General features: G+C 36.8%; 1 protein-coding gene across 1 annotated transcript in view; it reads right to left on the reverse strand.

Moving 5' to 3' along the window:
• The window catches only part of TYR (tyrosinase), a 109,727-nt gene extending 105,543 nt beyond the window's left edge, over positions 1-4,184 (reverse strand). The window contains exon 1 of the mRNA XM_019628302.1: positions 3,293-4,184. Coding sequence (XP_019483847.1) covers positions 3,293-4,162 — 870 coding nt within the window. The 5' untranslated portion in view covers positions 4,163-4,184. The remainder of the gene's footprint in view (positions 1-3,292) is intronic.
• Between the last annotated feature and the right edge of the window lie 10,247 nt (positions 4,185-14,431).

Here is a 14,431-nt window from a genome sequence, read left to right on the forward strand (position 1 = left end):
AGAAATCCAGCCACGCAGAATTTAATTTTTAATGAATATTAGCATTGGAGCTAATATTTCTTTGATTTTTAATTTTGTTCAATTCAACATACATTTATAAAGCCCATTCTATATATATATGACATGGTCCTGGGCTCATTGGATATAAAAATAAACGAGAAAACGTCTCTACCTTGATACAGCTGACAGTCTGGTAGGCAAAGATAGGTTTGAAACAATTACATGTACTGAAGAGTTATAGGGGCTATAATATAGATCTGTACAAAGTGTAATGAAAGCACAGAAGGATGAGGGTCAATTCTACCTGAGTAAGGGATGTGGATCAGTAAAAGTCTAATGGAGTTTTTTCATTATAGCACGAATAACAAGGACTACATCAGTATATCTACACCAGTTGTCTGTGCAATTGAATTTTAAGGGAGTCAAAGTGATTATAAGTCAAAATTTACATCCATAAATTAGTGGCTTGTTTGATCCTTTCTGGGCCTAAATGGCTCCTTATAAATAGGGAACCACATGGTTCAGTTGAAATAGCACTGGAGTCACAGGCACTGAGTCTTAGTCCTCAGCTGTGTGACCTTGGACAACTCATCCTATGTTTGGGGGTCTTTCTATCTTCTTTTATAGAAGATGGGCACTGTTAGGTACGATTGAAGGTCTATTAGGCTCAGAGTTCATAAATGCTATGAATCTTGGAAACCTCTATTTTTGTGTCAAGTAAAAATTTCTGAAACCAAGGGGAAAAAATGGAAACTTGGTATCAAAGCGGCTATTAGTCTGGCTAATTTGGAAGGTATAAATCAATTCACTGAGTACAGAAGCTCTGTGATCTCATTTCACCCAAAATAGTCTAGCTCTTGATTTGAGTGTTCAATTCAGGCAAAAGCATTTAAACAAGTGGTGTGTTTGTTACAGAACCTGAGTTTGTAAAGTGAGGGAGATACCAAAACAATTTCATGTTAATTAATTCAATAATTCTCAGGGCTGGCCACACATTAGAATCACATAAGAAGGTTTTACAAATGGAAATGCCTCGACTTCACAGTGGACAACTTGGATATAACTTTTTCAGCAGAAGTTATATGGGTGGAGCTCATGTAATTGTTTTCTTTGTTGTTGTTTTGTTTTTGAAAGCTCCCTACATGATTTAGATGCTGAGAACTACTGAATTACATCAGTAAAATAACTGATCTTAATTTTTAAATGACTGTAACCAGAGATGCTGTGTGAAGGAATGGAAACAAGCCAAACAGAGCTGGGTAACTGTCACTTCACATAGTGACACCACTCACAGTAGGTGGACAAAAATGTCCATTCATTTCACCTTCCTTACTTAAGCTGTTGTTGGCTTGTTTTTCTTCAGTGATCTTTGTCCACTCTATTTCGTAATTTTATTTTTAACACCAGTTACTACAGAGCAGTTTAATCAGATAACAATAGTGAAATCTAATGGTTGAATAGCCTCAGTCCAGTGTTTACCTCCTAGACCCAAAAAGTTTTATTTAGAAATAGAGAAAAATCATAAAGAAAAAAAATAAAGGAAAAAAATTCCACTCAATATATAATAAATGATTAGAAAACAATTACAAACATAATGTGGGTCTCACCAAGTAGCATACATCTTATGGAATTAAATATCAATTAGCATCTATCTAATAAGCTTTAGTGTGGATGTTATAACTTGCTTGGTAATTTAGATAATCCTCTAGCCTTTCTGGGTCAAGCGAAGCTGTACAGTTAAGGAAAGCATTATAACTGACTGAAAATCCCACATCCAAATTTACCAATATTTTAAGCAGTAACAGAGGAGGTGAGAGCTAGATGAGAGTTTCGCACTTTATAGATTAAGGCAGGAGGTCTGAAGGTTTATTGAAATAGATTTTTTTCTAAGCACATTTTTTTCCAGCCTTTCCTGCACAAATACACTCATTATTCTTGGTAAATAGCTGACATTAGTGACACCAGGTATTATACAGTGACTATTTTTCAGTGAGCTTCAACAGGCTCCATTGGAAGGTGTATGAACTTAGTTGTGTGGGGGGATGGGAAACCACCCACATTTCAAAACTGCAGAGTGCAAGGCACAAGTATGATTCTTCCCATCTTATTTAAATATTGGGTTTAGTTCCATAAGGCACTGCTTGTCAAAAGTGCTGTATTAGAAATGTTTGGAATACAAGCAGAAAAACATTCCTTCTGCCTTATGGTTTAAAATGATAAATAATTAAAAGCATGTTTCTTTAGTTACCTTTGGCCTCTAATCTAGAGTGAAGAATTCAAAATAGGAGAAATAGAAATTAAATTGCAAAGTAGCAATGCCTTATACTATTCCTCTAAAGTTTGCATGTTTCAGGGAAAATTTCAATGCAAATCAATGAAGAATGTGAGACAGAATGGGCCATACCCTTTGGCTAAAGACATCATAGCAGTCATGTCCTTGGAAATAGTATAGGGTGGTCATGAAGCCAAGCTATCTGAGAACAAATCTTATCTCTGTTACTACCTAGGTCTGTGATCTTGTACAAGTTACCTAGTATCTGTGTAGCTCAGTTTTTAAATCTTTAAGAAAGGGAAAAGTTAGTAAGAGTATTAAATGAGTTAATGCACAAAAACATTTGCAGCAGGGCTTCATACATGCTACATAACTGAATATTAGCTATTTATTAGCTCATTTAGCTCAATGAATATTAGCTATTTTCATTATTTACCTATTTGGGCCTCAGAGTCCTCATATGTTTTTTAAAATAATATTCCCCAAATTTTCCTGATCATAGGACTCATCATAGACATTTAGTATATGCCTTCCCAGGACCCTTCCCTGAAGATTCTAATCAGTGGGTCTGGGATAAAGACACAGATTTGTATTTTTAGTATGTGCTCTGTATGAATTTCATTGTGAAGAAAATTTCAGAAACACTGACCTAGATCATTTTATGTGTTTGATCATCTAAGTATTAACTTATCTATTTATTCAACAAATAATAAGCCTTTACCATTTGCCATCCACTACCTTAGGTGCTGGGGGATACAGTGATGAAACAAGTACTCTATATTTATTAGAACTTAGGAACCTAGTAGAAGATATTAGACAGATAACCTCACAGATGTCTATGTAACTACAATTGAGAAGTGTGCTCTAAAAGAAAAATACAAGATATATTGAGAGCCCTTAATAGGTGACCTTTTCTACTCTCGCCAGGAGAGATCGGGAGGGAGATTTATGAAGACTCGCCTGAGAAGTGACTGCTCAGTTTTCTTTATGCTCTGATATTGTATATCCACTACACCTTACCTGCCAAGAGGAGAAGAAGGATGCTGGGCTGAGTAGGTTAGGGTTTGCTGGGTTGCGCCCTCCCATGTACTCATCTGTGCAAATGTCACAGTTTTCAGCATCTCGCCAATCCCAGTATGGAATGGTAAAGTTCTCATCCCTTGTCAGTGTCTGGATTTCTTGTTCCCACAGCAACAAGAAGAGTCTGTGCCAAGGCAGGAACCCCGGTGCTTCATGCGCAAAATCGATGTCTCTCCAGATTTCAGACCCCCCAAGCAGCGTGTCCCTTGACACGTAATAATGCATCCAGACAAAGAGGTCATAAATGTTGATGTCATTAAACATGGGTGTTGACCCATTATTCATTTGGCCATAGGTGCCTGTGGGGATGACATAGTCTGGGCTGGTAGTACGCTTTGCTAAATTGAGGTAAGCAAGGAATTTGTTCTTCTCTGGGATACTCAAATCAAAGATGTTTCTTCTCACCAAGAGCCGCTTCTCTGTGCACCTTGGTCCCCAGAAGCCAAACTTGCAATTGCCACAGTTGAATCCCATGAAGTTGCCAAAGCACTGGCAGGTCCTGTTGTAAAAGACGGAGGGCCAAGACTCCCGGTCATCCACCCCTGTGAAGGGGAACTGAGGCCCAAGCGGTGCATTAGACAGAATAATGTTCTGACAGGAACCCCTGCCTGAAAGCTGGCCACAGGGACTCCCATCACCCCCCCATGGTGGGCAGCATTCCTTCTCCATCAGGTTCTTTGAGGACACACAGGCTCGAGGGAAATGGCCAGTGGAGGTCTGGAAACTCCACAGCAGGCAGTACAACACAGCCAGTAGCATCCTTCCTCTAGGCCCCACCAGATCTGTTTGAGCTGGGTAATTGAGCCACATGCTCTCTTTCCAGCTACCCCTACAGTGACTATCACATGTTTTGGCTAAGACCTATGTAATACCACGCCCACCTCCAGCATCAAACACTCTTAGTCTTTTTCGTAAGCGTTCGTCTTCTGAAAACCACATGACTAACTTGTCTTTGGAGTTGGCATGTGTCCCACCAGTGGGAGAGGCCCATGTTAATGTGAGAAACACTATTTACCATTAATAGTTTCTTGTGGTTAGGATAATCATAAATAATATGAATATTAACAATAATAATGTCTGATCTACATAAACCCAGTTAATTGACAATGACACTAATGATGATTTGAATTTAAAAATGAGAAGTAGTGTCAGGAATAGAGCTGCTCTCATTCACAAAGGTCAGTAAGGGTTAGACGTTATGAGTGTGGGGTAGTTGTTTCTCCGAGACCATAAATGGGGCCCAGCAGTTGCAGAAGTCCGCTTTGCAAAAAAGAGACTCCTTTCAGAGCCTAAAGATTATTTCATATATCTGATTATATTGCAGCTTATTTATTTTGTACAAAGTATCAGAAAAAAAAATCTTACTGTTACTTCTCCCTGATTTTCTTGATGCATTTGGCTGTTTGTGAGCTGTCTAACCACTCATTTTTCTGACTATTCCTAAGAATAAGTCACCTTGATAGGTGCATAGTCTGCTTTATTGTGAGGACTTTTACTAGTTAATATTCCAAAGGAATCAATCAATCAATCTCTCTCTCTCTCTCTCTCTCTCTCTCTCTCTCTCTCTCTCTCTCTTTTAATGCTGTAGATATCTTGTGTCACCCATAAATTCTGGAAATCAGGAATTTATTTGAAATTTTGTTTGCAATATGGTCTTGCAAAGGAGTTCTCAATTTAATGAATGAAGAAGGATTAGTATATTTATTCAACAAATATTTATTGATGATATAAATCCCTTCAGGAATTCTTTCTCTTGTGTACAGTAAGCTAGATAAATTAAAATGCATAGATAAAAATATAATTTTACCACTAATGCTAGCTTTCAAATGAGTAGTATAAATAATAAGTATATCAGACTTTCAATGGAGGGGGCATCTTTGTGAACTGAAGATCCTGTGAAGAGTTGCATAGTTTTGGATAATAGTACTGAGATTTTATTAAGGGAATGCCACTTGAATAAACCTTAAAGGGTGGGCATAAATTGGGAAGACAAATGAGAATGGAGACACTCCTTCAGGTCAGGGAAACTGTAGAGATGGGAGCTGTGTTTCAGGTGCAAAGTTAGAGTTCTGATTCAAATAGATTCCCCACATTATAGGAAATAAAACCTGGGGTGAGTCCATGAAGGGGCTTAAAAACTAAAGTGCGTTGAAGAGTTAGAGGATGAGAGTAGTCAAATCAAAGTTGCGCCTCTGAGACTTCCTTCCTTATCCTGCTCTGTACTCAAAGCTGGGTGGTCCCAAGAGCTTAAAGAGCAAGTGAGAAAAGTGAAAGCTCTGAGGAGAGCAAAAGTGCTGGGCTCTTAGCTGCACAGTTCCAGGGAAGGTCAGCGCTATGCTGGTGACGTTGGAATATCAGCCTGTCTGTTCTCTTCCCTTTCTGCTGGAGTTTGTCTCATGAAAAAACATCAAGGCTCCTCCATACAATTCTCTGAAGACTCAAAGCAGCCTTTTTAGGTGGAAGGAGCAGTGTGTGGGTGCAGAGGAAGAGAAGAGAAGTTTCCATGGAAATGCTGCCTGTGGCTGGGATCAGGAAGTCATCACATGATCTTCACAAGAAGGCTTAATCTTTTTTTCTTCCTCCTTTCAGAGCCACAAAGAGATTAAAACGGGGCTTCTTGTCCCTGGGGTGTCTTGATTCTGTATTACTTTTAACCACATGGGGCCTTTTGTAATTCTGTTCCATCTACTTGCAGACAAAATTCAACTTCTTATGTTCAATTTAATTAAGAATTTTGCTTTACACTTGCCCCACTATCAGGCTTCTCAGTGAGTAACTTAGAAAACCTCCATCAGACTACAGGGCTTCCGGGTCTACTTTTTCTGGTTTTCCTAGTCTGCAGAGCGTGCATTGAGGAAATGGCTAAAATGCACTTTGTCCACTTAAGTTTCTTCACAAGGCTGATTTCATTAAACCGACAGACCTCATTATTAGTCTCAAATATAGGACATTATCGCCTCTGGCCCATGCATGTATCAGTCTTATTGTCAATACAAACTTCTTAAATATCAAACCCCATTTAGACTGGTTTCTTCCTGAACTCTAGATATATATTCTCTAGGTGTCTCTAGTTTATAGAATTTGAAAGTACTGTATCCTTCCCTGGAAGATTATTGTATGAGTTAACACTTAAGTTAATACAATACTCTATTCACCAGAATGAGGGGCTCAGTAAATACTCTGTGAGCATTTATTGAGCATCAGCGATCAGGCATATGCTGAGAGATGGGGTACCATGGTAAACACACAGAGAGGTCTCTACCCTCATGAAGCATGTTAAAGTCTATTAAAATAATATTTTCATTTTAGTAATTTTAAATATTTATAGCTAGGTATATTTATTTTAAATAACCTTTTCTTCCCCTCATTAAATGGCTTTTTAAGCTGCTGTGACAGAAAAACAGAGCTATTTGGGAAGATGGAAGAGGGACCTATCCCGTCTCATGAGGCATAGTCAAGGAAGGTTTTCTGGGAGAACTTGCATTTCAGGTGACATCTGAAAGATTCGTAGACATCTGTTTAGTGAAAAGGAGAGCAGTGGGTATGAAAGCATTCCAGACAAAAGGGATATCATATGCAAAGGCTCCAAATTGGAAGGTTCATGGCATGTTCAAGGAGCCTAAGGACAGTTAAGGTGGCTGTAACCCCCAAAGCTATGGAGATGATATAAGTATAGTGGCATATATGTGGATGAGATCATAGTCCCTGAAGGGTTTGAAGCACAGTTTTGATATAATAAAATGCAAACTTGAAAAGAGCAAGAGCAAATGTAGAAATAGCTTTTAGAGATTATTGGAATAATCCAGGCAAGAAATTATGTGACTTGAGCCAGAGTGATGATCCCCAAGATGGGTAGAAGTTGATGGACTTGAGAGACATATAGGTGATGAATTCAAGAGGAGTGAAAGGTGAAGAGGAAAGAGATATGAAGTTGACTTCTAGGTTTCTGACTTGTGCCATTAACTAACATAAGAAATAATCAAGGGTAAAATGTTTGTGGGAATTGAATCTAGATTTATTTTAGACATGTTAAATTTTGAAAGTTTACGTTCTGGCCTAGCCATAAACAATTGGCCTCTGTTTTCTAGTGTTTGTCCTGCTCATTCACACACTCTCTGGTTCCAATGCCGTCGACCTTGCTCTTTTTCCTCACTCTGATCATATGTGCTCATTTATTTGATGATAAACATTCCTTTCCAGCTTTGTTTTTTATCCCTCCTCTCAATTTTAATAGTAGCTACAGCTCATTGAGTCTAAGTAACATAATTGGCTCAGTTTGAATAGCGACCATTTTAAAAATAAATTTTACTCTGGAAATGGTTAAATACACGCAAACTAGGAAAACATAATATAATGAATTAGCATGAACCAGGAAAACATAATATAATGAATTAGCATGAACCCATCAAGATTCAACTACCATCATCCTTCTGTCAGCATTATTTCTCCTGTCCCACCAAAATAAAAAGAAACATATTCTTTAGTATTTTAAAACCAACCTCCTATTTTTCCCTGTAATATCTCATCATACATAGGTAACAATTAAAGACTTGCAAATATAACCACAATACCAGTAAAACATCTCAAACATAAAGAGAACAATAATTCCCTAAAACCATCCGATGTTAAGTCTATGCTTAATTTACTTATATTAAAAATATTTTTATTTCAAGATTCAAACAAGGTATATGTATTGTTTTTGGTCAATATTTTTCTTAAGTTTTTAAATGTCTATATTTTCTTCTTTTTAAGTGCAATTTATTTATGGAAGAGACTGGATTTTGTCCTGTAGTATTCCCCCACTTTTCAGGGTTGCCTAATGTTATCCTTGTGGTATCATTTAACATGTTTTTTTATCCTATATTTTCTATCATCTCATAGACTTTCAATAACAATCTCTTGCATTTTCTATAATTAGGGGATTAGATCTAGAAATGTGATTAGATTCAGGGTCAATTTTGTTATTGCTTTGTGTAGAATTGCTTTCTAGTTCTTGCTGTGTACTCAAAGACATCAGAGGAACATAGTTTATGGTTTTTGCAGTAGTGTTAGCTTTTTAAATTGATCAGTGGTTTGAGGTGATGTCAGACTGTCTTGTCTTCTATATAGTTTGATGACAAATTTTTTTACCTCATGGTTTTATTATTCACTGGTAATTGTTTCCTACATCCATTATTTCATTAAAGAATCCAAGAAGAGTGAATTTTGTATGTAATTCTACATGCATTTATTAATTGTGATTCTTTTGTAAATAATAACTTTTCCTCATCAAGTATTTGGTTACTCTGACATACATTCTGTACAAGAAAGGAAGGGTAAATGCTTGATTCTTGTCCTTTATCAATTTATCAGAACAATGATTTGGTGTTTTAATAATCTCTAAACATAATCGATGTATTTGATTTAACTACCATGAAAACATCTAGAGTTTTTGTAGTTGGTGTGTTTCTTTCGGAGGTAAGAATTAATATATCTTTGCCCAATGTTCAGCTAATTAGTAGACATCAGCCAAGCTACCTTATGATATGTTGAGTAATGATCATTATGATTATGTTTATGTGTATGCACATGTAGAGTTGAATGGAAAAATATGTAGCCATCGATCCTCTACAATTTAAGTTTAGACTCATTCATGTATTCAATAAAGATTGAGAATCTATGATGCCCAAGATACAATACTAGAAAACTGGAAGATGCAAAGTTATATAAAACTCAAAGCCCTCAACTGCCCCTGGATTTGAAACTCTGAAGTCAGACCCTGAATTTTTATCCAAGGTCTGCCAGTTATTAGTTCTAATGCCCTATGGGAAGGAAAAAGGGGGAAGAGAATAAGTCTATACTTATGATTTGTTCTATAATTTAACTTATCGCCTCCTCTGTATACTCAGCCTTACCACATAGGACTCTATGGAGTTTGAAATTATGTAATATACATGTTAAACACTCATTACAAGTTCTGACATATATTGAATACTCAATAAACGTTAACTGTTATTGAAAACCACAAATTGGGTGCTCGTGATGTTCATCGCTAGAGGGTTCTCATTATTTCTAAGTCTTTTCAGTGTTAAGAGCTAGAAAATAACTATTTTATGAAATATAGCTAGATATCATTATTATAAATTGACCCCTTCTCTACCTGCTATTCTCGCTTGCTGTTTTTTTCCAATTAAAACCTTATTCTTTAGGATACTGAACTTCTGCAATTATATCAAGATGTCATGCTTCCTTAGGATTCTGAACTTAGCACATACTTTTTCCCCTACTAAGAATGCTTTCCACTTTTATTCACTTGCATAATCTAGTCAAACTGGAAAGATTCAGCTTAGATGTCATAGGCTCAAGAAGCTGTTGCATCCTACAGGACTCCTCCAAGGATGCATGGGGGACTTTCTTCTGTTCTCTCATTGTACCCTAAGTTCACTTTTGTCATTGTAAGCATCACAATACATTGTAATAATCTATTAATTCATCTGATGCTCCCTTCAGGCATTCAGTCCTCTGAGGGTTAAAAAGTGATTTTGTGCCAATTGCCTGGTATAGTGCCTGGCACTTTATGTATATCTTTATTAGATGGAATGGATGGACTGATGAATGGATATATTTGTTTCTTTTCCTTTTATTTTCCTTATTTTGTGAAATGCATTTTAAAGTTCTAAAATATTTCAAACATATAGAAAAGATAAATCCACTATAGTTATTTAATAAACATAACATTGTAGACTAGTGATGAGCTTTTAAGGTCACATAGTACCATTTTAGGAGACAGGAAATGTAGAATTGGAGGAGAATGGGAAGAAGTATGAATGAGACTAGCCCTCATTTTGAATGTAGTGTCAGATACTAAGTCAGGATGGCAGAACCCAGCAGTAAACTCAGCATAGACCCGGGAAAGCAAGAAGACCCACTGTGAAAAGAGAATTATGGAAGTAAGGGACACAGTTTACCAGCATTCTGATAGAGGCTTAGCTCAGTGAAGGGAAAGAACTAGTGTTTACCTAGGATTTATTCAACAATCATTTTCATACAATGTTATTTATTGGATGTCTACTTTGGGCTGGGTATTTTACATGTAATTAAAAAAATTTAATCCTCCACACAAGCCTGCCAGATACATATTAATATCCACCTATAGTTAAGGAAACTAATGTCAATGATTAAGGTCAAACTACTATTAAACTGCAGAGACCATATCTGTATAATCTCACAAATATTCAATTTTATTGTATTATTTTCTTTGTTAATGCAATTGTACTTGTCGATTGTACTTCACTGTACTAATGCTACTTCTGTTTAATCTTGACCTCATATGAGGTTGCACAATTAAGTTCACAAACTTATCCTAGAAAAAGTACTACATACCTCATTGCTGAATATTATTGCAGTCACCTTTGAAGTACTCCCCTTGGGAAGCTATGCACTGATGCCAGTGCCTAGTCCACCCTTCTAAGGAATTTTGGAACTCTTTTAGTGAAATGGCCATTAGAGCAGAGCTGGCATCATATTATCCTTGATGTCCTTAATGTCATCAAAATGTCTTCCTTTCAATATTTCCTTTATCTTTGGATAAAGAAAGAAATAATTGGGGGCCAGATCTGGTGAGTAGGGAGGGTGTTCCAATACAGTAAGGCCCCAACTTACGAACATTAGAGTTGTGAACTTTCACAAATACAAATGGACCTCGCATTACGAACATTTATAGATGCAAACAAATTGCGAAAGTAGCTCACGTGTCTGCAGGACATTGTCACAGTTGTGTTGCTCTGTGCTTACTGTACAGTGCTGTACTCAATCAGAGCCCAGGATGTCCGGAAGCTAGAGGAAAAGCAGTGGTTATGTGGAGGGGACTGCTAGGAAGCGCAAAGACTCACTTTGTCAGACTTATGAACGAATCTGACTTATGAACATTCTCCGGAATGGAGATTGTTTGTAAGTTGGGGACTTAATGTACAGTTATTTGTTGATTGGCTAAAAACTCCCTCATAGAAGTGCTGTGTCATCTGGTGCATTGTCGTGATGCAAGAGACATGAATTGGTGGCGAAAAGTTCAGGTCATTTTCATCTAACCTTTTCACGCAGCCTTTTCAGCATTTCCGAATGGTAAACCTGGTTAACTGTCCAGTTGGTACAAATTCATAATGAATAATCCCTCTGATATCAAAAAGAGGTTAGCAACATTGTTGCAACAAGTTCACAAATTTAATTGTTAGACCTTGTACTTTTCTTGTTCCATATTCTCATTCTTATAGCTATTGTGAAGGTGAACTTCGGGTTCTTGGCCATATCCTTGGTAAGCTTCTAGAGTATAAATGAGTCTTACTATTCCCTGCTCCAGTTTGAAGGTGGTCTTTTGTGATAAATTACCTCAATTATACACTAAATCTACCTTCAAAACTGGTCCTCATAGACTGTTGACTGTTAAGCAAATCATGCTTACCACAATGCTGATAACGCGTTTTCTTTGCTTCGGTTGAACTGTCTATAAGTTATGCTGAAGGCAGAGGCTATTAATTTTCAATTGTCCATTTCCTGATTGTGCGTTATTCTACTACATGCAGAGCTAGTTTGGCTATTGCTTGGTGCATACCCCACTTGTAATTAAATCTTTATTAAAAATTATCTAAATAGCACTTACAAAGAGCAAAACTGGCATTACAAGAATAGTGGGTATAAATTTAAAATACTTTATAAAGAAATTGGGTTAGTAGGAAGATGCAACTGTGCATTGGCTGCTCATAGAGAGCACAAACCCTGATGACATGAAAACAAACCTAGCTAATGAAACCCAATGTAGATAACTAAAAAGCACAGCCTTTGCAAATGATGAAAAACAAAAACAAAAACAAAAACTTGTTTTAATGTCAACAAATTGTGCAGATCTTCTAGGAGAGAGTACATGTCTTTCAGTATTTATTTTTTGAACATAAATAATCTTCATTTTTTATATTTTTCTTTTTCATACATTAAAATTTATTTTCTTTTTCAAAGTGTATACATGCATTTGTAAAATATTAAGTGTATATGTTCAAGTCATAGAAATTACTCAGTCTACACATAACCAGTGTTTGTCTTTCAATATTCAGGAGCCCATACATTAACCAGTTTTCCCTAAGGTCTCTGCCTATAATGATTGGAAATCATTGATATGAGCAATGTCATCCAACAGTTTGGGTGTGTTTTCAAGATGAAGGGCGGTTTCAGGAGGACATTGAAATTCAAATCAAAATGAGGGTTCACATGTGCAATCCCTAAGTGTTTCATAAATAAAGATAATCTCATATTATTAAAGATAATCTTATAAAGGGATAAAAAACAACATAAATAAATTAATTTATTATAATGGAAAATAAACACATAGAACTCTTAGAAAGAAGATAGGTTTGAAAAATGGGTCTACAATAAAGTCAGATAAACTTGTCAGTTTTGGATTAGAAGAGGCATCCTGGTAAAGTGAAAAACACTGGGTCACAGATTAATTCAAATTAGTTCTGGTGCTGCCATGTTCTGTGTGAATTTGGGCAAAGCACCTGAACACTCTGATTTTAACATTCCACAGTTATAAAACAGAAGTGATAATGCCTGCTTGGTCTACTTCCAAAGATTGTTAAAATGATGCTGCTTTCTCACACCTTTAGGTAACAAAATACATTTACAAACTCCATCTCCTTGTCTCTTAAAGTTTAAACTATTATGTTAATTCCAAATCTGAACCCCCATCACAACCCACAATTTCTGATTGGCCATTTGAAACCGATAGACTTTTTCTGAGAAGCTCTTGTTCTTCCTGTATACCCAATGACCCCTGTGATGAATGAAATAAAGAGTGTAATTCCCAACATTATTCCTACCTCCACTAAATTAACATAATTAGCATATGTCTTATGGTGAAGAGAAAAAATTAACCTAGTGATCATGCTTCAAGTGATATCTTTCCAAATGGATGCACTAGAATCGTGTTCTATGCAAGCCAATGTTTGAAAAATGTTTACCTAAATAATCTATAGAAGACTTTCCTTCTCAAATCACTTGTTTTCCAAATAGTTACATAGATTACTGAATTAAGTATGGATTTATAAACATTTTTACCTAATCCCAATTTTTGTGCCCTCTACAGTTCAGTCAATCCTGCCTGTCCTTTTAAGCTAATTTTATATGGCACTTAACCTGATGGCCTGTTGACTATTCCCAAGATTAATTTGCCCCGAAATATCCCTTTTAATCATCTTATACACTTACAACAGGACAAATTCAAATTCATTACAGCAAATGTTTTTATTATCCAGTGTGAAGCACTATACTCAGAAGAATACTTTTGAGGAGTCACAATAATACACAGTTCTTCCTTCCTTCATTTCATCCATCAACAAACATTTATTGAGTGTTTTTATTTTGCCAGGCAATGTACATGACAAAAGAGGATAACAGTGACAAATGAGCCATGGTCCCTGCTCTGGAGTAGTTCACAATCTGGCAAGGGACTCAGAGAAATCAAGAGACAATTACAGAACAGCCTGTTAAGTGCATATTGTTAATGCTATTGAATGTGGCATCAGTCAGGCTTCTGGCAGGAAACAGCTGACTTTTTGAGGGAGGTTTTAATAAAGAAACTATTATTTACAATTTTGGGAGTAGGGTTGAAGGAAATGAACATGGGATAATGTAGTATCCTGGGCACGAAGGGCAAGGGGAAGGAATAATTACTGGAACACAGAGAAAGTCACTGTACTGACTGAACCAGCTGGCAGGAGCCATAGCCTTCCAGAAGGATGCAGGCGACCTCTGGCTACACGACAAAGAGGGATCTGGGAACTAAAAACCTTGACTCTGACTTCATTTTCCTTCTGCCCTCTGATCTTTCTGTCTGGGCACTTCTGTGGATGAAGCCAAGCTCAAGCCACAGGAGCAAGGAGCCCATTAATGAGGTTCTTATTACAAAGCTTCTTAGAGCCCAGAACAGAGTAGAGAAGGCAAACAAGTGGGCCTGGGAGGCCCAAGGAATGGCATGTAGCACAGATGCTGACCCTGTGCTCGTCACATAATACCATTCATCTTTGCAGCACACCTGCATGAAATGGTTAT

Source organism: Hipposideros armiger, unplaced genomic scaffold, assembly GCF_001890085.2.
Source record: "Hipposideros armiger isolate ML-2016 unplaced genomic scaffold, ASM189008v1 scaffold_780, whole genome shotgun sequence".
In the NCBI taxonomy this organism is placed as follows: Eukaryota; Metazoa; Chordata; class Mammalia; order Chiroptera; family Hipposideridae; genus Hipposideros; species Hipposideros armiger.